Below are 21,923 nucleotides of genomic sequence, written 5' to 3'. Positions count from 1 at the left end.
CTAAAGCAATGTGTATGTAAAGGTAGGCTTATCCTATTAATAATATTCATAAAAATCATTTGCAAGAAGCTTGGAACAATTTTGGTGAAATACCTTTACTTCATGTGATACACTTGTGTTCCTTAACTATCCTTTTTGTTTACAGCAGAGTAATACTAACAGCACATTATTATTCACAGAAACATTGCTAAACACTAGTAGACATATTTCAACTGGACAGACACTTCAGAAAAGCACAGAGCTGAGTATTCAGTCAGCGACAGGTAATAGATTTAGCTATTAAGCTAAAGGTTGTTCGATGTAATTAAATACTTATCTACATTTGTTTAAACATTTTAAAATGTTGACATTTTCAAACAATCTACAGCTATTGGTGTGTGGTTGTGGGGTTGGGCCCTTTTTGACTGTGGTCATTTGGTTTGTGTATGCCACCGTGTGTACGTGGTAAAGGACTGGGGTGAAGTGAAGCCCTTTCTGTACCTAAACCAATCCACTGACTATACACACTGCAGAGTCAACATCATCAGTGTGACCGTGGTGACTTGAGACGAAACAACCAGGCCTGGCTTTTGCTTTGAAATTCAGCATCCAAGCAGAGACACGGAAATAAATAAAACACTAACTTCCACGTGCGTGCCAGCAACTCTAATTTTTGTCAAGCATACAATGCAATTTTACAGTTGCTTGTGTTAAATAAATTAAAAACAGTCATACACAGGCAATAGCGATAAAAATTATCTTCACTGCACTTGTTTTTTTTACAGCAAGGGTGTTAGGAAGCGTTAGCTGTATCTAAACTGCTCTACAAAACAACTACTGAAGCCAGAGGCCCGTCAGCAGGCCTCTCGATCTTTACAATATTGGGACTCGATTCAGTGCACACCGTTGGTGAACAAACAAGCAAGGCATCTGTGTTCTTAACCGTCTATAAATCCTGCATGATGAGCACGCTGTTCCTGCAAGTGTGATGAAAACAAGACAATACATATATCAATTGGAGGGTGAGTAGGAGACATTGTATGGGCCAAGTGACATGTTTCCATTTAGTGTGTAAAAGGGTTGACACCTGCTCACTCCATAGCCCCACACATGGACTTTAAAACACCTTTTCTCCTCAGACACAAGATGTTTGTATGCATGTAGATGACTGAGGAAAGTTCCTCTGACAGAGCAGCCATAGTTTTGAAGTGTACATCAGTAGATTTAGGTTAGTATTTTCCAGTACAATGAATTTGGGATTATGTCCCTTTTCTAAAAATGTATACCCTTTTTTCCTATCGGATTGGCTACACGTACTTTCTGAAGCATCCCCCTTGGACAACCTGCCAAATTAACAAACCAGCCGCCATTGAAATCTTCAGTCGACTAACTATAGTAATCCTAAATGAATTTATTTGGCTGTTCTTGCCCTTAAAAATATTCCTTATTCTTTAGGCTTAAATTAATAGATTTGAGCCAACAATGATTCAAAATAATGTTCATCAAGTTGAGGGGAATCTTTTTGCAATTAAGTATTTAAAGAATTATGGGAATCAGTAACAGACACTGTGTTGATCACGTATATAGAATACTGTAGCTGACCCACTCCACTCTCCATTGGAAATAAAACCAAAGACCTAAAAAGGGACTGAGACCTTTCATAGTCACTTAAATAATCTCAAACAATATCACTTTACAACAATGACAAGTGTGATGGCACTAATGCTCCAAAAAGTGCAATAACCCAGGAGCAGTTAGTTATGTCAGTCTGCAATCCTAGATAATGCCATGCAGTTGGATGACAATCTGGTCATATTCAGCATTTAACCTACTCTGTGTTGACAGTTTTACTTTTTACCTTTAATATTATCTTTAGATGATCTGTTTAAATACAGAGTAATAGCACATCCACACAGTTACTCTGAAAAATCACTGAGTCGAAAGAGGTTCTGCAGCCAATGGCAGTGAGCCATGGGTGGGGAGAGTGGCCACTGAGACACAAGCTGTTGGTGGGGAGGAGGCAGGTCAGGTGGGGGTTTAGGTGTTTACTAGCAGGAGCAGCTGCTCTCTGTCACAGCCATCTCCGGCGGCTTCTCCAGTTTGATATCGATCACTGAGAGAGGAGGTGCTTAAGGAATATTCTCCATTAGACATTTCATGCATCAAACATTTGGGGGGGGGGTATTATGCAAGTTCAACTAAATTAAATCCATAAGCAACAGATAACATTACAACAGACACTGACACATTTCTGGAGTGTTGATTACATGTTGAGCTCAAACACACTACAAACCATTCTGCCTCGGGGATAACCCCTTTGTGAAAAGATACTGTCCTCTTTGCTCTTCTCTGGTGTGCTATCCATCCCAGGTAGGGCTGCGGCAACACGGCGAAACAGCTGAGGAATCACAAGAGGAAACAGTGGAGCAAAACAGCCGTACCACACAGTGCATCAATAATGTAATGTTGGCCACATAACAGTTACAGCCTAGATGGTAAGTCAATATTTATAAGAGATCATTTCACACAATAAAAATACAAATAAATCTACAGTACATGGGGCTACATGACAAAATTGATCCTGATATTTATTACACATTCATCTTGGAAGATGTCCCATTTAACACGTTAAGAGTCGTTAACTTGCGTCAAATTGGTCATGTGATTATTTAGATTCTATCCCCATTCAATAAGCCTGTTGATGGCTCCGTGCCAAACAGTGAGAAACACAAGCAGACATTTTGTGGAACGAGGCAAAATAAGAAAAAAAAACATGGAGCCAGACAGCGTAGTACAATTGATGCCGAAGCGTTCTAAAACAATGGACGTGAACGTCAACACAACACCTGAGCACTGAAGTGAATCACAACGCAGAGAGGACAAGGAGGACAGGCCATGCGGAGTCAAGTGAAAAGAGAAGGGAAAACTACAAGTTGTGAAAATAGTCTAGGAGGGCAGATTGGGCTGGACTATCCTGAGTGAACAGAAGCTCTACCTGTTTGACATTGTAGCCAGTCTTTGCGCTGGTTTCAATGAACATGACATTCAGTTCCTTAGCTCTCTGCTCGCCCTCTTCCGTGGTGATCTGTCTGCTCAGGCCACAGCCGAGAGGTGGAGAAATGGAGGGATAGACAGACATGAAAGAGGACAGGCCGAGAGGGAAAGGGGAGATGGAGAGAAAACGAAGAGCTCAGAGTTTTTGGTTAGAAAGAGAGAGGGTTAGTTTGGCCATGCCTCTGAGAGACAAACGGATAGGAGGGAGCAGCTTTGCTGAGAAAAGATGAAACAGCTTGACACGCTATAGAGGGAATCCAAAGTCACTCACAGCACAGTCACTTGGTCCACATTAAACATTAATCCACATAGTACATGACAAATTACTCTTCCTAAGGGGGAGCATAATGAGCAGTTCTGGAGGCTGTTTGAACACCTGCTGGTGGTAACTGGAAACCCACCTGTTTGACGTTATAGCCAGCCTTGGCACTGGTCTCTATGTACATCACATTGAGTTCACGAGCTTTCCTTTCTGCAGTCTCTACAGACACTTGTCTGCCATGGTCCCAGGGGGAGGGACAGGAGGGGAGGGTGGTGTCAGGGGGTTGGGAGTGGACACCAAATCAAAGTGACATGGGGAGACACCGGGGAAAGGGAACAAAACAAATGTTGATAAAACCAAAATTTGACCAAAAAAAAGAAAAGTTTAACCAAATAGTAAGCAGGGTGAACATGGAGTAAAGTTCAATAGATCAAAAACAGAAAACACTTGAAAATGAATGTTGTGCCCAATATACTCATTAAAATCTAAATAAGATGGGATGCCAAATACAATCGAGGGAGGAGGAACCAGGCTTTGAGACAAAGTGTTCACACATACAACGGTTGTCAAATAGGTCAATATCCAGTTCAGGGACCACATTGCCGTTTACCACCTCATCAACTACTCTCCACACACACACACACACACACACACACACACCATGTACCTTTTATCAGCCAGGTCTGTTTTGTTTCCCACAAGCATGATAATGACATCACTTCCTCTCTCTGTTCTGACATCATCAATCCACTTAGAGGTTTGCTGGAATGAATTGAGGTCTGAGTGGAAGAACATTAGCAATTCAGAATGCATACAGAGTGAGCATGATCACTTTAAATATCTTATGAGGTTTGAACTCCGGGTGAAGGGGATATGAACACGTTAGATACATTTGCTAATCAGAACAGTCATTGCTCCTCATTGAAAGTACAGTTGATTTCAGCAGAGGAGTGAACACACAGTAGCCAGGTGTTAGTAAGCAAAAGTAGACAGTAAGTTAAGTTTAAGCACAAAGGAATAGTAGTCCCCACGCCACTGTTAATACAAGGGAAAACTCCCTAACCTCCATGAAGTTGCATCATTAAAGTCCCTACATGGCGACACTAAATGCCTCCAATAATAGCAACACTACTCATACATTAGAAGCTGTTGAGGTTTGCTACTGTCTTATGACAGCATCCTTCCCAATGTAATATCCCAGTTGACCCTGCCCCCCCATTACAGTGACGAGAGCACAGCTCTAACTCACTGGTGATGTCATAAACCACCACAGCGATGGTGGAGTCGCGGATGTAGCTGGGAATGAGACTACGGAAACGCTCCTGTCCAGCAGTGTCCCAGAGCTGGAGTCGGACCTGGGGAGTGGGACGGAGGAGAAGGAAACGGGACAGACGGAAAGGGAAAATGGAAAAGAGGAACGACATAAAATAGTTGCAAGAGAACATCATGGCAGCAGAGGCGGAAATGCTCATGCATCCTGGATTAGGAAAAAGCTTTCCCATGTAGCTAGCAGATGACCTGTTCCCAATGTTGACACTTTTTAGTTACCTAGTACAGATGGCAAATGTTCTAAATCAATGCATTTGGAGCAAGGAAAGCATTTCCCCCATTCCTTAGACAAGCCCCTTTAGGGACAACATTTCCACAAGCACAATCACCACTGGATGTACTTGGAGGTATACCATTCCACTCTATTGGCCTATTTGGAACCATTGCACCAACAATGTCATTTATAATATCTACTGACTTTATGGTAGCACATAATTCTCAGACAATGGAAGCCCTGAAGCACTAGGAGGCTATTTTCATTACTACAGTCCAGTGACGTTGCCAAGCTGCGGACATGCTGTTTGCCCTGTTCTCCCCTTCCGTCCACTGAGGGAAGGGCAGGGAGGTGATACCTACTTGCTATGTCATAAACCACCACAGCAGCGGCTGAGTCTCTGATGTAGCTGGGGATGAGACTGCGGAACCGCTCCTGCCCGGCTGTATCCCACAGCTGGAGCCGAATCTGTGGCCAACCACACAACAAACCGAGGAGCGGACACAGTTCGAAACCCAGCCATGGGGATGGAGGGGAGGGGTGGACAGAGACAAAAACGTATGATGATGGAACTAAAAACAGAATCATGGTAGGAAATAAAACATGGGCTAAATGAAAACTGATAATGAAACTGCAACTCATAGTGCATCTACGTCCATGCTTTAAACAAGCAGTCTAGTCAGGATTAGATAAAAAGGAGACTACCTAAGCCCCTTTTTGACAGTGGCTTGGAGGGGGATATACAATGATCTCATATGGGCACAAACTTAAGGGACATGTGAAATGGTTTCAAGTGATGCAGATGATATAGAAGCCAAGTTGTACTTACCGTACGATCTTCCAGATACATCGTTTTCGATAAAAAGTCTATGCCAATTGTTGCCTGCAAGACAAAAAACATTCTCCTCAGATATCACTACCAAACTGCATGACTGTACTACATTCAACAATAAGCCAAAGAAAAATATGGCCTTGTGTCCTTGTTTCCCCCCCCAGTTTTGTATCATATTGTATGCAAGCTATAATCAGGTTACAAAAAACAGAACATGGCTCTCAAAGGCAGACATTTCCACCAAGCAAAACAACCCAAAGCTCAGAGTGGTGTGGATGCCAACTAATGTTACCCTTTTTCCTCGGAGGACCTGAGCCCTAGGACCATGCCTCAGGACTACCTGGCCTGATGACTCCTTTCTGTCCCCAGTCCACCTGGTGGTGCTGCTGCTCCAGTTTCAACTGTTCTGCCTGCAGCTATGGAACCCTGACCTGTTCACCGGACGTGCTACCTGTCCCAGATCTGCTGTTTTAAACTCTAGAGACAGCAGGTGCAGTAGAGATACTCCGAATGATCAGCTATGAAACACCAACTGACATCTACTCCTGAGGTGCTGACCTGTTGCACCCTCTACAACCACTGTGATTATTATTATCTGACCCTGCTGGTCATCTATGAACATTTGAACATCTTGGCCATGTTCTGTTATGATCTCTACCCGACACAGCCAGAAGAGGATTGGCCACCCCTCAGAACCTGGTTCCTCTTTAGGTTTCGGCCTTGCTAGGGAGTTTTTCCTAGCCACCGTGCTTCTACACCTGCATTGCTTGCTGTTTGGGGTTTTAGGCTGGGTTTCTGTACAACACTTTGAGATATCAGCTGATGTAAGAAGGGCTTTATAAATACATTTGATTGATGTGTTAGTTACATGCAATGAATTACCAGTACTGTACTTGAGACAAGATAATGTACCTGATAGGTGTTGTCAAAGCTGTCATACATAAACCTGGTGATAAGCGATGTCTTTCCCACTGTAAAGACAGAACATTTCGTTTACATTGACATTTTCTAAATTCTGCATGATCCTCTGCAACTGTAATTCGTGAGGAAAAGCAATAAAACGTACCTTTATAATAAACATTTAGCTATTTAAAACACAATACTGACAGTGATATATGTGATGGTATTGTTTATTTCCATGATAAATCGAAAAACTAGGCGTTGGAGTACTGACCCACGCTGAGCTGGCAAAGGGTGGAGCCACGAATGAAGGCGATAACTAGCTAACGTTAGCTAGCTAAAATGGACTGGGAAATCGATATACCGTTTTGGGGCTATGCAAATCTGAATTAATATTTGTTTGAAGAAATAATATAGCATATGTCTGGTTTATTTCTCTGAATGTTGACGTTTGTCACAGGAAATAGCCACGGTTGAATAAAAGGCTCAGTGAGTTAGCAGGCTCAACTGGCTCCCCTCTGACAGACGTGGCTTAGCAAACTGACTCCACCCACACAAGCTGAAGTTAGATACCAAGTAAACAGAAAAACATTCACATCAAATGGAAAGAATGTAACTTGAACTCGTGAATGACACCGGCAGTTCAGTATCTTAACGTTAGTTAGTTACGGGATACGACCAAATATATTACCAAGCTAACGTTAGCTAGTACCTAAATTAGCTAGATAGCTTTATCCACCAATATCTTTGGCAACATGAACTCAAGCAACCCATTTTTGCTGATTCAATGGGATAACGTTAGCTAGTAAGCAAGTTCCCTTGGCTAACATATAGCTAACTAACATAACAAGGCGTCGTTTAGCATAATCGTTCTGTTTCGGGCTGGCTAGCTAACAGCCAGGCTAACGTCAGATAGCGGTACTCTCACCAAAACAAATACTCACATGCTCTGCTGAAAAGACCTCCACTTACCACTTTGTTCGCCTAAGAATACGAGCTTGAATTTCCGCAGGGGGTTGCCAAACTCTCCACCGCCGGTCGTGGTCGACATCTTTATTAAACGATAAATAACAGCTGGCTAGCTATATTGCCAATTTCCTAAGCTGTCTCGACGGGAAAGAGAGACAGGGTAGTATATCGATAGCCTAGCTTTTGTTGCGTGCTGTGTGTATGCTAGTTCTGTATGTGAAATTGTGACGCGCGAGCCAGCACCCCCTGACGGACAGACTACGAGTACCAAAAAGTGCAGGGTTGCATTCCAAACACTTAAAAGACACACCCTATCCCCTCAGCCCTCAAATTAAGTGGACACTTCTGATGACGTCTGACGAGTATACACTTGCAGGGCAACGGTCGAGGGAAGAATTCATTAATTTCAAATGGATCTATCTTACCCGGAAATGTGTCACTCGTTCTTCCCAACTGTGTGCCTTATATATGTGCAGTCAATTATGATTGCATTTCATATCTTGGCTAAAAGACAGCTCCCAAAAATGAGTTAATGTCATTTTTGCTATATTAAATACATGCTTAATTATGTGGACAAGTATCCTGCCTCTATTGTATTGTGTTTTGGAGAAATTGGGGGTCATGTTAGCAGTAACTGCATACTGTGAAACCAAGTTAAATACAAGCCATTTTTCTCATTTCCACACTATAATCAGTTACTGCATTTTTGCTTGGAAGGGCAGCATAGTCCCTGTGCCCAAGAACAACAGTGACAGCCTATAGGGAGGAGGTCAGAGACCTGGCCGTGTGGTGCCAGGACAACAACCGCTCCCTCAACGTGATCAAGGCAAAGGAGATGATTGTGGACTACAGGAAAAGGAGGGCCGAGCACGCCCCATTCTCACTGACGGGGCTGCAGTGGAGCAGGTTGAGAGCTTCAAGTTCCTTGGTGTCCACATCACCAACAAACTATCATGGTCTAAACACACTAAGACAGTCGTGAAGAGGGCACGGCAAAACCTATTCCCCCTCAAGAGACTGTAAAGATTCGGCATGGGTCCTCAGATCCTCAAAAGGTTCTACATCTGCACCATAGAGAGCATACTGACTGGTTGCATCACTGCCTGCTATAGCAACTGCTCGGCCTCTGACCGAAAGGCACTACAAAGGGTAGTACATCACTGGTGCCAAGCTTCCTGCCATCCAGGACCTCTATACCAGGCGGTGTCAGAGGAAGACTTCATCCACCCTAGTTCTCCAAAAGGCTTCTTAACAGCTTCTACCTCCAAGCCATAAGACTCCTGAACACCTCATCGAAGGGCTACCCAGACCCCTCTTTTACGCTGCTGCTACTCTCTGTTTATTATCTGTGCATAGTCACTTTAACTCTATGTACATGTACATATTACCTCAATTACCTCGCCTAACCGGTACACCCCGCACATTGACTCTGTACCGGTACCCCCTGTAAATAACCTCGCTATTGTTATTTTACTGCTACTGTTTAATTATTTGTTACTTTTCTTTTCTATTTTTTACTTATTTTTTCTTAACTTCTTAAAGCACTGTTGGTTAAGAGCTTGTAAGTAATCATTTCACTGTTGTATTCGGCGCATGTGACAAATAACATTTGATTTGATTAGATTTGATCTGCAGACATGACATGTTAGCCAACCTACTATATCAGGTAAATGGAAAATGACGATGTATAAGTGTGATATCAGGAAAAGATATGTGCTCAAGTTAATGTTTTCAAAAGCTAACCAAACAAAAACATCATTACTTTTATGATACGTGTTTGAGTCGTCATGTGCATTAGTAGCATCATTTTACATGAATTTTTACTTACACTTGTATGTTGACTTCTCCATATTAACATTGGTTTTAAGTTTTGGCTGACTTTTCTTAGCGACTAGACAATCTGGACCCTCTCTTTGTAAAATTATCTGCCGAAATTGTTGCAACCCCTATTACCTCTTCAAAGGGGGTGACACTCTAGACCCAAACTGCTACAGACCTATATCTATTCTACCCTGCCTTTCTAGGGTCTTTGAAAGCCAAGTTAACAAACAGATCATTTTGAATCTCAGCGTACCTTCTCCGCTATGCAATCTTGTTTCAGAGCTTGTCATAGGTACACCTCAGCCACGCTCAAGGTCCTAAATTATATCATAACCGCCATCGATAAGAGACATTACTATGCAGCCGTATTCATCGACCTGGCTAATGCTTTCGACTCTTGTCAATCACAACATTCTTATTGGCAGACTCAACAGCCTTGGTTTCTCAAATGATTGCCTCGCTTTGGTTCACCAACTACTTCTCCGATAGAGTTCAGTGTGTCAAATCGGAGGGCCTGTTGTCCGGACCTCTGGCAGTCTCTATGGGGGTGCCACAGGGTTCAATTCTCGGGCAGACTCTCTTCTCTGTATACATCAATGATGTCGCTCTCGCTGCTGGTGATTCTTTGATCCACCTCTACGCAGACGACATCATTCTGTATACCTCTGGCCTTCTTTGGACACTGTGTTAACAAACCTCCAAACGAGCTTCAATGTCATACAACACTCCTTCTGTGGCCTCCAACTGCTAATAAAACTAAATGCATGCTCTTCAAACGTTTGCTGCCCGCACCTGCCCACCTGTCCAGCATCACTACTCTGGACGATTCTGACTTAGAATATGTGGACAACTACAAATACCTAGGTTAGACTGTAAACTCTCCTTCCAGACTCACATTAAACTTCTCCAATCCAAAATTAAATCTAGAATTGGCATCCTATTTCGCAACAAAGCATCCTTCACTCATGCTGCCAAACATACCCGTGTAAAACTGACCATCCTACCGATCCTCGACTTCGGCGATGTTATTTACAAAATGGCCTCCAACACTCTACATTATATTGGATGCAGTCTATCACAGTGCCATCCGTTTTGTCACCAAAGCCCCAAATACTACCCACGAGCCAACAAGACCTGTATGCTCTCGTTGGCTGGCTCTCGCTTCATACTCGTCACCAAACCCACTGGCTCCAGGTCATCTACAAGTCTGTGCTAGGTAAAGCCCCGCCTTACCTCAGCTCACTGGTCACCATAGCAGCACCCACCTGTAGCACGCACTCCAGAAGGTATATCTCACTGCTCACCCCCAAATCAAATTCTTCTCCTTCCTGTTCTCTGCTGCCAATGACTGGAACGAACTGCAAAAATCTCTGAAGCTGGAGACTCTTACCTCCCTCACTAGCTTTAAGCACCAGCTGTCAGAGCAGCTCACAAATCACTGCACCTGTACATAGCTCATCTGTAAATAGCCCATATAATCTACCTCATCCCCATACTGTATTTATTTATTTATCTTGCTCCTTTGCACCCCAGTATCTCTACTTGCACATTCATCTTCTACACACCCTACCATTCCAGTGTTTAATTGCTATATTGTAATTACTTCATCACCATGGCCTATTTATTGCCTTTACTTCTCTTATCCTACCTCATTTGCACATGCTGTATATAGATTGTCCTACTCTATTATTGATGGACAAGTTTATGTTTGTTTATTCCATGTGTAACTCTGTCTTGTTGTATGTGTCAAACTGCTTTGCTTTGTCTTGGCCAGGTCACAGTTGCCAATGAGAACTTGTTCTCAACTAGCCTACCTGCTTAAAAATAACAAAATATATAACAAAATATAAAAATAAAATAAAAATTGGACCAACAAAACAAATAGCCGCGAGGATTCCCCCAAGGGCATAAGGCAAGTGTAAGTGGAGGAGTGTGCGTCTTTTATGAGTTCAAAATGCAGCCCAATGGACAAGTCTTCTTATTTGATAAGGTTTAACGCGGCGGTTGGCATCTGATAAACTTTGCATTACCGCCACCTACTAGACTGGAGTATAACTACCTTGTACTTTGCTTAAAAAAAATATTTATGAAAATCAACAAATCCCCTATCATCTAACCCTACAGTCACAAAATCTATATCACTTGTTGGCCCTCAGTATTGGTACAGATCTATTACTCACACCACTCCTCTCAGGATCCCTCCCCTAGACCAATCTTCCTCTACATCCTTCAATGCCTCAGCATACGACAACTTCTGCACTACTCTGACCCTGGAAACCTCAACCTGCCTCTCTCACACGGGACATTTCTGATCCCCAGCCCCATGGGCACCGCTACAATTAACACATACCACTACTTTCCCCCATGCTACACATTCCTTTGTCTCATACCCTTCTGCACATTTCTCACACCTAGGAACCTCCCTCCTACACACTGCTGCCACATGCCCATAAGCTTGACACCTGTAACCACGTAATGTTTTCTGCACAAATGCTTGTATGGGATTACTTCCATATCCTAACATCACTTTGTCAAGCAAAGACTCAACATCCAAACTTAAAAGGACAGACAATGACTAATTTGTTTCACCACTCGTGCCACCCTGTCTGCGTCTCACCAAACAACGAGCATCACAAACACTGGGTACATTCACCGCTACCCCAGTAATCACTCCTTTCAATGGCACCCTTTTCTTGAGAGCAGAACAAATCACATCTCTTGACCCCATTCATTTAACACGGAGCACCTGCTACCTATGACCAGCAGAAACACAAACAATTATCATAAGAGCACTTTTGGTTACTTTTACTGATTCCACAGCACCCAACTCTTGTTTTCACCCACCCTGAAACCACAAATGGATCAGCCAAAAGGCAGTGCTCCACTTTTTCCAAAAATGTAATTTCTACCGTCACAGACTCCTCTTTCTCCTGACCCTCGGTGCAAGCAACAATGAACAAGTGATGGTGCTACAATTTGCTTTGTAGCTAATGGTTTAAATGTTCTGAATTATTCGTCTGTGGGCTTATGTGACTGCATTAGTCATAGTCCATGTGTGACACGCTAGGAACCATAGTTTTGGTCCATGTTTCCCAGGGGCCCTAATTAGTGTGAAAGATATAAAATCACCGCGTTCCAGTTTGTACTTGTGCTTGTCATTTGTTTCAGACCCATTTGAAACCCCATGCTGTCTTGATAATTTTTTGGGGGGTGTGGTTGATTGTGTTCAGACGTTGTTTGTTTGAGGTTGACAAAATGCAAGAGTTTATTGCATTGAAAGACATGCAATTGGCCCAACATCCTTTGTTGGTTGCAGATTGTCATGTGTTTGGAATGGCTTTGATGGCTGTGGGGAATTGTTTATCGTAATCAGAGGAAAGAAGAGGTGAACTAACAGAAGACAGTGAGGAGATACACTAAAGATTTGACACAGGAAGTAGGAGGTGAACATCTTTTTATTTTTTTGTTGTTGAGTAAGACATGATCCTGTGTAGCTCAGCTAGTAGAGCATGGCACTTGCTATGCCAGGGTTGAGGGTTTGATTCCCATGAGGGACCAACATGAAAATGGATGCACTCACTAAGTTGCTCTGGATCTGCGTGTTTGCTAAATGACTGAAATGTAGAGTGCCACAGCCTTCTGCTCCCCACCTGTTCATATAACTCATATGCTGGTACAGTCCCTTTTAAGATACCATCATGTGTGCAAAAAAATAAATAGCTGTTATATACTCTTTATTGTAGAGTTCACTTTAAAAAGCAAAACAATTTAAACTATTGAAATTACTTTTGGACCTATAGTGGCTAGTAATTAATTGTGTTTCGTTCAAGGGGACTCAGAGCCCTCATCTATCTGCTATATGATGCCATCCCAGTGTGCTCTCATCAGTAGGTGTAATGTTGATGAAGGGTCTAAGCAAGAGAGAAAGCAATATTGTTGTTGTGATCCTCTTGGGTCTCTGCTATATGTTATTGGTGCTTAGTTTCTTTGGTGTCAGTTGTCCTTTCAGCGAGTCTGTTGCTGTTGCTCTTACAGATCGTCCTTCTGCATCTTCTGTTGGGGAATCTACTCAAATTTTACATCCGTTCTAGAGGGGGAGACATGGACAAACACAACATCACATCAGCTATCTGACAAGGAATTGCTTGAATATGTGGTTGTTCTGTTCAATAGTTTTTCTCTCTTTTTGAGTCCACTATCAAACCATGATATCTTGTGCATTGTACTACAGCAGTCATAGCCGTGGGAAGTAGGGGTGTTGAGGGTGCTGCAGCACCTCCTCCCGAGTGGCGCAGCGTTCTAAGGCACTGCATCTCAGTGCTAGAGGCGACATTACAGAACATGGTTCGATCCTGGACTGTATCACAACTGGCCATGATCGGGAGTCCAATAGGGTGGTGCGCAATTAGCCGGGGTTGTCTGTCATGGGTAAAATAAGAATTTGTTCTTATCTGACTTGCCTGCTTAAATAAAAAATATTTAATAACTATTATTACCCAATCCAAAACATATTCCCGCGGCCATGACAGCGGTGTCTCTATATCATCCTAATTGTCATATGTATCCAAGTGTATGATCGTTCAGTAGCACAATACACAAGCATATCAAGAGGATACATTGTGTTGACATTGTGCACTTCTTTAAGAGCTATTTCTATACCTTGACAGTGTATCCAATGAGCAACCATGGAAAATGTTTCTTTAACTGCAACTATTTCAACCCTTTCCCACAATTCCCAAATAATAATGTTTTTGTATCCCTTGAAGAAGTGAATATCGGGCCGAAAACATGTGACATTGAGAGTGACCTCACCTGCACCACAGAGGCATTTATTCCACTGGGCTGCAGTTCATAAATGCACAAACACACATAAGATCAACATTCTTGTGGAAACAATTAGAAACTATAGACTCAATGGAAAACTGAAATTGTCACGCATGCCAGAATATCATCACGTATGAATCCCCCATTTCACACTGATAAACCAGGTGGTAGAGTCATACTTACACATCTGCAGGTTTGGGAGACATCAATACCAAAGGTAATTCTACTCCGACATCACTGTGGCGAAACAAAATGTACATTATCAGTGGGCAACATAATCATGTTTCTCCAACAAAACCATGCTGACATTCATGTACACCGAGTGACCAAACATTAAGAACACCTGCTCTTTCCATGACATAGACTGACCAGGTGAAAATTATAATCTCCTATTGATGACACTTGTTAAATCCACTTCAATCAATGTAGATGAAGGGGAAAAGACAGGTTAAAGAAGGATTTTTAAGCCTTGAGATATGATTGAGAAATGCGTATGTGTGCCACTGAGAGGGTGAATGGGCAAGACAAAAACATTCAAGTGCCTTTGAACAGGGTATGGTAGTAGGTGCCAGGCACGCCGGTTTGTGTAAAGTACTGCAACGCTGCTGTGTTTTTCACGCTCAACAGTTTCCCATGTGTACTCTGTGTTTGTCATGTAATAAAGTGCACATGTCATATATCATCTCCTGTTCTTACCTGGCTGTTAGGCCTCCCAAGAGGCCTCCGCTGGAGACCAAGAGGTTCACCTTGATTTTGTAAGCAACTAAGATTCCCTGCATTCCTTTATCCATGCCAGGACGAATGCTAGGAGAGGGGAGGACAGAACAGGGATGGGTTACCTCAGGCTTTTTGACAATAGATGATGATGCAGAAAAGGTTTTTTTATCATCATCTACAGAAGGAGAGCGGGGTGTGGTGGAGATACACCACAGTTCAAAAGTTTGGGGTCCCTTAGAAATGTCCTTGTTTTTGAAAGAAAATTATTTTTTGTCCAATAAAATAACATCAAGTTGATCAGACATACAGTGTAGACATTGTTAATGTTGTAAATTACTATTGTAGCTGGAAACAGCTGATTTTTTAATGGGATTTAAAAAAAAAAATGGAATATCTACATAGGCCCATTATCAGCAACTATCACTCTTGTGTTCCAATGCCACGTTGTGTTAGCTAATCCAAGTTTATCATTTTAAAAGGCTAATTGATCATTAGTAAACACTTTAGCAATTATGTTAGCACAGCTGGAAACTGTTGTTCTGATTAAATAAGCAATAAAACTGGCCTTCTTTAGTTGAGTATCTGGAGCATCAGCATTTGTGTGTTCGATTACAGGCTCAAAATGACCAGAAACAAAGAACCTTCTTCTGAAACTCGTCAGTCTATTCTTGTTCTGAGAAATGAAGGCTATTCCATGCGAGAAATTGCCAAGAAACTGAAGATCTCGTACAACGCTGTGTACTACTCCCTTCACAGAACAGAGTAAACTGGCTAACCAGAATAGAAAGAGGGGTGAGAGGCCCCGGTGCAGAACTGAGCAAGAGGACAAGTACATTAGAGTGTATAGTTTGAGAAACAGATGCCTCACAAGTCTTCAACTGGTAGCTTCATTAAATAGTACCCGCAAAACACCAGTTGAGCTTTTCTTTCAAAAACAAAGACATTTCTAAGTGACCCCAAACTTTTGAACAGTAGTGTATGTCTTGGGTAACTCACTGACTCACAGTGTGGTAGAAGCCAGGTTGGTATCTTCATCCTTTAGTCTGCCGTCCACGGCCAGACCACGCTTCTCTTTGTTGTTGGACAGAAGAGGGATCACCGTGAACGTCTTCTCCAGGGTGGATTCTCCTTTTACTTCCTCCCTGCGCAGGACGACCACACAAACAGGAAGTTGTGATCCACCAACAGTGAGAATCAAAATACACTTTATTGTTTGACTCAGTATTGGGTTATAGACACAAGGCTTAGTAATTCTACATTACAGTAGAAATGGAATGAATGCGTTCTTGACTTACGCAAATTCCTCATTCAGAACAGTCTTGGTATATTTGTCTGCTTGGTAAAGCAGCACCTCTGTTGTCTGGTCAACTGGTCAGAAAGATGTGTGTTGGTCAGAAACAAGAGTTGAAACACACACGCAATCATGCCAGAGAATAATATATATATTTGCAGACATTTTTCTCCAAAGCGACTTACAGTCATCTGTGCATACATTTTACGTATGGGTTGCCCCATGAATCAAACCCACAATCCTGGTGTTGCAAGCGCCATGCTCTACCAAACGAAGCCAATCAGAACAGAAAACTCACGTCAAATCCACTTTTACGTTGACTCACTTGTTATTTTTATTTTCTTCACCACTTTTGCGGTTTCGTTGTTGATTTTGACTTTTACAGGGATTGGGTCTCCATGGAAATAGAGCTGAAAGTCACCAAAGGAAAGCAAACATGTTCAAATAAACAGGTATCATACAGAATGATCCATCAACAGAAAACCAGCACAGTAATCAACGTTCTCCTAGGCTGACAGGATACAAGTCTAATCAATGGAAGGGCTACAGGCCTACCTCCTTCTCTATAGAGGCCTCCAGGTGGACTAGCTTGTCAGACATCATGAAGTTCTTGCTGATGTCAGCCTGGGGTCCAGCAGGTATTGTTCCTGGGGCAAACTGGATCTTACGAATGATCAGACGGCAAGTGTCCCTGACAGGAGAGAGGAAGAGAGGGAGACAACCATCAGAACACACACTCATCTGATTACTGGCAACAGCAAATGGTATGCACAGTAGTGGAATTCCACTGATACGCACTTCTTGTTAATTTTCTCATCAGGGTCGTCTGCCTCATTGGCGATGTAGGCTTTCACCTCATAGTCGACACCACAAGCCTGCAGAGGTAGGAAACAAAGGAGTGATTTGTCTTTGATGAAATGATCAAATCGAGAGAGTGAAAAATAAGAAATAGAGAGAAGATTAGAGAGAGAGCGAGAGGAGAAAAACGTACCTTGCCGACATCCTCTGGTGCAGGCTGAAGGCCGACTGAGCATGGTAGGTTGGTATCAATCTGAAACGGACAGGAAGTAAGAAGTGATCAGGTGTGGATGGATACAAACCAACAGGCTAGGATGTCCATTTCCTTCAAAGGTCCAGTGTAGCCGTTTTTATCTCAATATCATATCATTTCTGGGTAACAATTTAGTACATTACTGTGATTGTTTTCAATTAAAATGGTATTAGCAAATAGCAATTTCTCAAGCAAGAATCTTGCTAATCTTGTCTGGGAGTGGTCTGAGTAGGGAGGGGAAAACTGAAAACTATCTGTTATTGGCAAAGAGGTATGGAACTGTCTTTGTTATTGGTCTATTAACTAATTTACTTAATTTATTTAATTTACTGCTGATGTCACCAGGCAGGCCAAAACTCCCTCCCACCAAAACATGCTTACATTTCAGGCAGTCTTACACTGAAAGGGCATTATGATAATTTTACCAATTTCACAGTATTATTCCAACTTCACAGTGTATATATCAAATCTATATAAAACACAGGAAAATCAAGTTTTGGACTGCACTGGGCCATTAATGGGAATGTCCATTGTGACAAAAGTCTTTGATGTGGTTTGCAACATCCCCTAAGAGTGCGGACCGAGATTACACGTTGTGTGGCTGAACAGTGAGCTATGCACAGACATAATATATTTTTTATGTGATGCCGTGTGAAGGATGAGACGGAAGGAAACACACAGTGAAACTCACATTGAAAGTGAAGGCATGGCCTTGGTCCTCACATTTCTTCAGGAGGGCCTCCTGCATGGGGGTGTTGGCTGGTTTGGTGCCAACAACAGGGTAGATCTGCTGCCTCTGTATCCAGATGTCTTTTCTGTAGTTCATTCCGATCAGGTCCAGGTCGTCACTACCATAACGGAAGGAGCATGCTAGATACACCCATACTGCAACGAGATTAGAGATAGATCTTTGATATCAAGACTGAACCTCGATGGGCTGAATTTGACTTCATGCATCTTTCCTGGTTCAATAGATACAGTGAAATCAACTAAATGTTACCTTTCCTGCCTTCAAGTTCAGCGGGGTCAACCTTGATCACACCATCTGCAAGAGAAGATATATGTATGAAAAACACACACAAACACACACACACACACACACAGATACACTAGCCTTAGATTAGTAAAGTGCAAAGATATTCAGAGATAACTTTATAACACACCGACGATATCAACAGCCTCCACATGGTCCACGAAGTCTCTCTTCCCCAGGTAGAGAGCAATCTGGGAAAAGGAGAAAGGGATAGAGAGACGTTACTTCCTGTCTGTAATCAACACCATATAGATAGGCCTAATCTCAGTTATCTTGATGGAGCCTGAGGAATCGCAGTGCCGTTTGTAAGTTGGCTCGGTTAGAGGAAGCCTATGGATTCCTGCTCTGGTATGCGATAAGTGCATCAGAGCAGGCCTCGACCAGTGTGTCTCACAGCTATGATGTCAGAGGGGGTCCTTACCGATCCGTTGCCGCTGGTCTTCTTGTAGATCCTACAGAGAGAGGGTGATATGAAGTTTAGACACTAGATTGGATTCAACAAATCTGTATCATGCAATATAACTATTAATTGTGTCCTCCATTCATTGTAGGACACATGTTGTCTTAACCTAAACCCTGTCATCATTAGAATCTTCCATAGCCTGGTCCCACATGCCCTCCGTCTAATTCCACTTAGTGGTATTAGTTAGTTATCATCCCTAGTGGCAGTGGGTCTTTACAGTCTTAAAACTCACTGCACTTTTTGTGATTGCTGTCCTTACTGAGCCATCCCAGTACGTTGCTTAGTGACCTATCCTAACTGGCCTGCTGTCAGTTCCAGTTGAATTAAAAGATGAGGCCTCTACTCCCCCTCCCTCCATCCCTCCCTCCTCCCACTGAGGCTCTGGATTGATTAGTAAACAGGGTGGCATGGGAGCCACTGGCATGACTGGTACAGCCAGCTATCTTCACGTAACAATGAGGCAACCACAATGTATTTTCATATGGTATCTCATAATATAATCCTATCAGTTCAATATTCCTAATATCCTTTTTACCTCGCCTAATCCCTTATATCAGTTTATCAATCAGTATAGCACGCATCGCTATTTGCCTATTTGCTCACATCTTTGCTCGTGTTTGCTGTTAATTCCAAACTGCTCTATTCCGCATCTAATCCAGAGATGATCCGTTCTAATCAGGTTCTTTCTGGATCCTCTTAACCTTAGAAGTGTCACACATCCTTACATGACACAGGAAATGTGCTAAAGGTAGCAAAGTAATTACATTGACATTTTAGTCATTTGGCAGATTCTCTTATCCAGGGCGACTTACAGGAACAATTAGGGTTAAGTGCTTTGCTCAAGGGCACATCGACAGATTTTTCACCTAGTCAGCTCTGGGATTCAAACCAGTGACGTTTGGGTTACTCGCTCTTAACCGCTTGGCTACCTGCTGCACTAATAGATATTCATAATCTAGCGTCTCTCTGTTCTGTGCCACAGTCTATGGTTTAGTATGTTCTGAAAATAAACTCTACCTCTATATATCTGTAGAAATTAGCCACTTTTGGTAGGTGATTGGTGAATTTAAAATATACTCACTTTGCCATGTCTGTGATTAATTGGATGAGGTTGTCTGTAGAGGTAGAAAATACAGTTTAATGAAATGTATTAGGATACAATAACAAGTAACACTCTTCCAAACTAAATAAGAGTCCTCCCTGGTTGCAAATTAGTTATATGGTGGAAGCAGGACAATTTCAGCAGAAATAAACAAATTAGTATTTGATTTGATTAGTCTAAACCAGTGTAACTAATCAGTGGGAGATAAACATGATGCATTGGTCCCTTAATCTGATTAGCTACACTGGTAATTAGACAGATCAAATCAAAGACAAATTACCCCCTGGGCAAAAACTGCTTGAATCAACGTTGTTCCCACATCATTTCAACATAAAACATTTTTGGGGATGATCTTAAATCAACGTGGAAAACTGATCGGAATCACAACAAATAGATAAGGGAATTTCATCTTTTTTTCACCCAACTTTTAACCTAAATCCAATGGCACGTTGACATTTGTTGTTGATTTCACATTGAATTCACGTTTAGTTGACAACTCAACCAAATGTAAATCAAAAATAGACCTTGAATTGACGTCTGTGTACAGTGAGTAGTTTGTTCCTACTCTTCTTTGCAACCAGATTTAGCTAATGCCTAAATGAAATTGGCTACTGCAATGTAAATATGCTTAAAATGAGCTCTGTCCGAGATAACTCTCTGCACTGTCTATTTCTGACCGAGGCTGCCATTGTCTATACAGGTGACATATCAATATATTTCAAAATGGACACATCACATGTCCTGTACATTCAAAGAAGTTGGCCAAATCCACCATGTTCTACAACAGTTTTTTGATAATACTCTGTGCCTAGTATCAGTTTTAAAGACCCTTGATAAATGATATCTGCAATGAAAGGTTAAGACAAATGTTCCTTCCCATTCCATGACAACCAAGCAAGGTGGGCAAGTCCAGCCCTGGGCAGCCTCAGTGAGTGTAGGTCGTTGTTCCAGTGCATCCCTAACCTGAGCAGGGCTGGAAGACAAGCTTGCTCACACTGTTACCCATTTTCAATCCTTGCAGTAAAGGCTACATGGCTCGTCCATCCATCTCCTAATCAGTCATTCCTAGAATCAGCGTGATAGTTATCACTTAAGATATAAATTAGATGCAGTTTTCTGAGATGTTGACAAGATAAGATGTCATGCACAATATGATCCCCCATGCATGATGTCATCGTTCCCCAGTAGGCTATGCTGTTGATGTAAAGCAGGGTCCGCCGGTCTTGCGTTGTACTCACCTCAGTGTCTTGACTGTGTCTGTTGTCTGGTGTTGCTGTCCCTGTAATCCGTCACTCTGTGCCCGTGTAGTGAGTTTTAGCATCTACCACCTTCCGTCCTCCACCTTTATACCTCGACCTCTCAACCTCGCCACCCTCCCCTTGGCTTCCCCTGCCGTTATAAGAAGCTACTTTTAGGCTATATCCTATTAATTCATTAGCTGGCTGAGTTTTTTGGGCTACAACAGGGTTACAAATATACAGAGAAGGTGACTTAAAAGGATTAAATCCTGAGTAACTTGTTGTTGAATAGGTGGGTGTAAGGAATGGGGCTGTTTCGTTGGATTAAAGGGAATGTGATCAAATCAAATCAAATTGTATTGGTCACATACACATGGTTAGCAGATGTTAACGCGAGTGTAGTGAAATGCTTGTGCTTCTAGTTCTGACCATGCAGTAATATCTAACAAGCAATCTAACCATTTCACAACAACTACCTTATACACACAAGTGTAAGGAATGAATAAGAATATGTACATATAAATATATGGATGAGCGATGGCCGAATGGCTTAGGCAAGATGCAGTAGATGGTATAGAGTACAGTATATACATATGAGATGAGTAATGTAGGGTATGTAAACATTATATAAAGTGGCATTGTTTAAAGGGACTAGTGATACATTTATTACATCCAATTTTTTATTATTAAAGTGGCTAGAGATGAGTCAGTATGTTGGCAGCAGCCACTCAATGTTAGTGATGGCTGTTTAACAGTCTGGTGGCCTTGAGATAGAAGCTGTTTTTCAGTCTCTCTGCCCCAGCTTTGATGCACCTGTACTGACCTCGCCTTCTGGATGATAGCG

General features: G+C 42.2%; 2 protein-coding genes across 7 annotated transcripts; both read right to left on the bottom strand.

Annotated features, from left to right (window-relative positions):
• Positions 1–79: 79 nt before the first annotated feature.
• On the bottom strand, positions 80–7,866 carry LOC110504961 (ras-related protein Rab-6A). Of its 5 annotated transcripts, XR_002470665.2 has the most exons (9): positions 7,543–7,866; positions 6,583–6,641; positions 5,668–5,721; positions 4,545–4,650; positions 3,963–4,074; positions 3,435–3,528; positions 2,975–3,068; positions 2,311–2,377; positions 86–2,092 (listed from the first exon to the last, which is right to left on the bottom strand). XR_002470665.2 is itself a non-coding variant. In XM_021583868.2 (8 exons), exons 1-8 carry the CDS (start codon positions 7,619–7,621, stop codon positions 2,028–2,030), a joined length of 636 nt encoding a protein of 211 aa, XP_021439543.1. In that variant the 5' UTR covers positions 7,622–7,864; the 3' UTR covers positions 80–2,027. The 5 variants fall into 5 exon arrangements, 4 of the variants coding, with proteins under 4 accessions (XP_021439543.1, XP_021439545.1, XP_021439546.1 ...); XM_021583868.2 differs by lacking the exon at positions 3,435–3,528 and having other exon boundaries at positions 80–2,092; positions 7,543–7,864; XM_021583870.2 differs by lacking the exon at positions 2,975–3,068 and having other exon boundaries at positions 7,543–7,864.
• Positions 7,867–12,797: 4,931 nt separating this feature from the next.
• LOC110504958 (arrestin-C) lies at positions 12,798–21,208 on the bottom strand. Of its 2 annotated transcripts, XM_021583866.2 has the most exons (16): positions 21,080–21,208; positions 19,821–19,854; positions 18,698–18,728; positions 18,407–18,467; positions 18,244–18,288; positions 17,935–18,128; positions 17,184–17,243; positions 16,991–17,067; positions 16,748–16,883; positions 16,518–16,602; positions 16,197–16,269; positions 15,906–16,043; positions 14,881–14,988; positions 14,368–14,421; positions 14,173–14,202; positions 12,798–13,447 (listed from the first exon to the last, which is right to left on the bottom strand). In XM_021583866.2, exons 2-15 carry the CDS (start codon positions 19,826–19,828, stop codon positions 14,190–14,192), a joined length of 1,083 nt encoding a protein of 360 aa, XP_021439541.1. In that variant the 5' UTR covers positions 19,829–19,854; positions 21,080–21,208; the 3' UTR covers positions 12,798–13,447; positions 14,173–14,189. The 2 variants fall into 2 exon arrangements, with proteins under 2 accessions (XP_021439541.1, XP_021439540.1); XM_021583865.2 differs by lacking the exon at positions 14,173–14,202.
• Between the last annotated feature and the right edge of the window lie 715 nt (positions 21,209–21,923).

Source organism: Oncorhynchus mykiss, chromosome 31 (genome assembly GCF_013265735.2).
Source record: "Oncorhynchus mykiss isolate Arlee chromosome 31, USDA_OmykA_1.1, whole genome shotgun sequence".
NCBI classification, from domain to species: Eukaryota; Metazoa; Chordata; class Actinopteri; order Salmoniformes; family Salmonidae; genus Oncorhynchus; species Oncorhynchus mykiss.
The sequence above is the reverse complement of the archived record's forward strand: the minus strand, read 5'-3'. Positions and strand labels throughout refer to the sequence as shown.

Excerpts from the sequence above, each read along its gene's own strand:
- LOC110504961 (XM_021583868.2), bottom strand. The coding sequence starts at position 7,621 with ATGTCGACCACGACCGGCGGTGGAGAGTTTGGCAACCCCCTGCGGAAA. Across the intron at positions 6,642-7,542 it reads ATTCTTAGGCGAACAAAGTG|TGGGAAAGACATCGCTTATC; the intron begins GTAAGTGGAGGT and ends CTGTCTTTACAG. Across the intron at positions 4,651-5,667 it reads TGTATCTGGAAGATCGTACG|GTCCGACTCCAGCTCTGGGA; the intron begins GTAAGTACAACT and ends CCCACTCCCCAG.
- LOC110504958 (XM_021583865.2), bottom strand. Across the intron at positions 16,270-16,517 it reads GAAGAAAATAAAAATAACAA|TTGACCAGACAACAGAGGTG; the intron begins GTGAGTCAACGT and ends CTTTCTGACCAG. Across the intron at positions 16,044-16,196 it reads GTTCTGAATGAGGAATTTGC|GGAGGAAGTAAAAGGAGAAT; the intron begins GTAAGTCAAGAA and ends CGTCCTGCGCAG.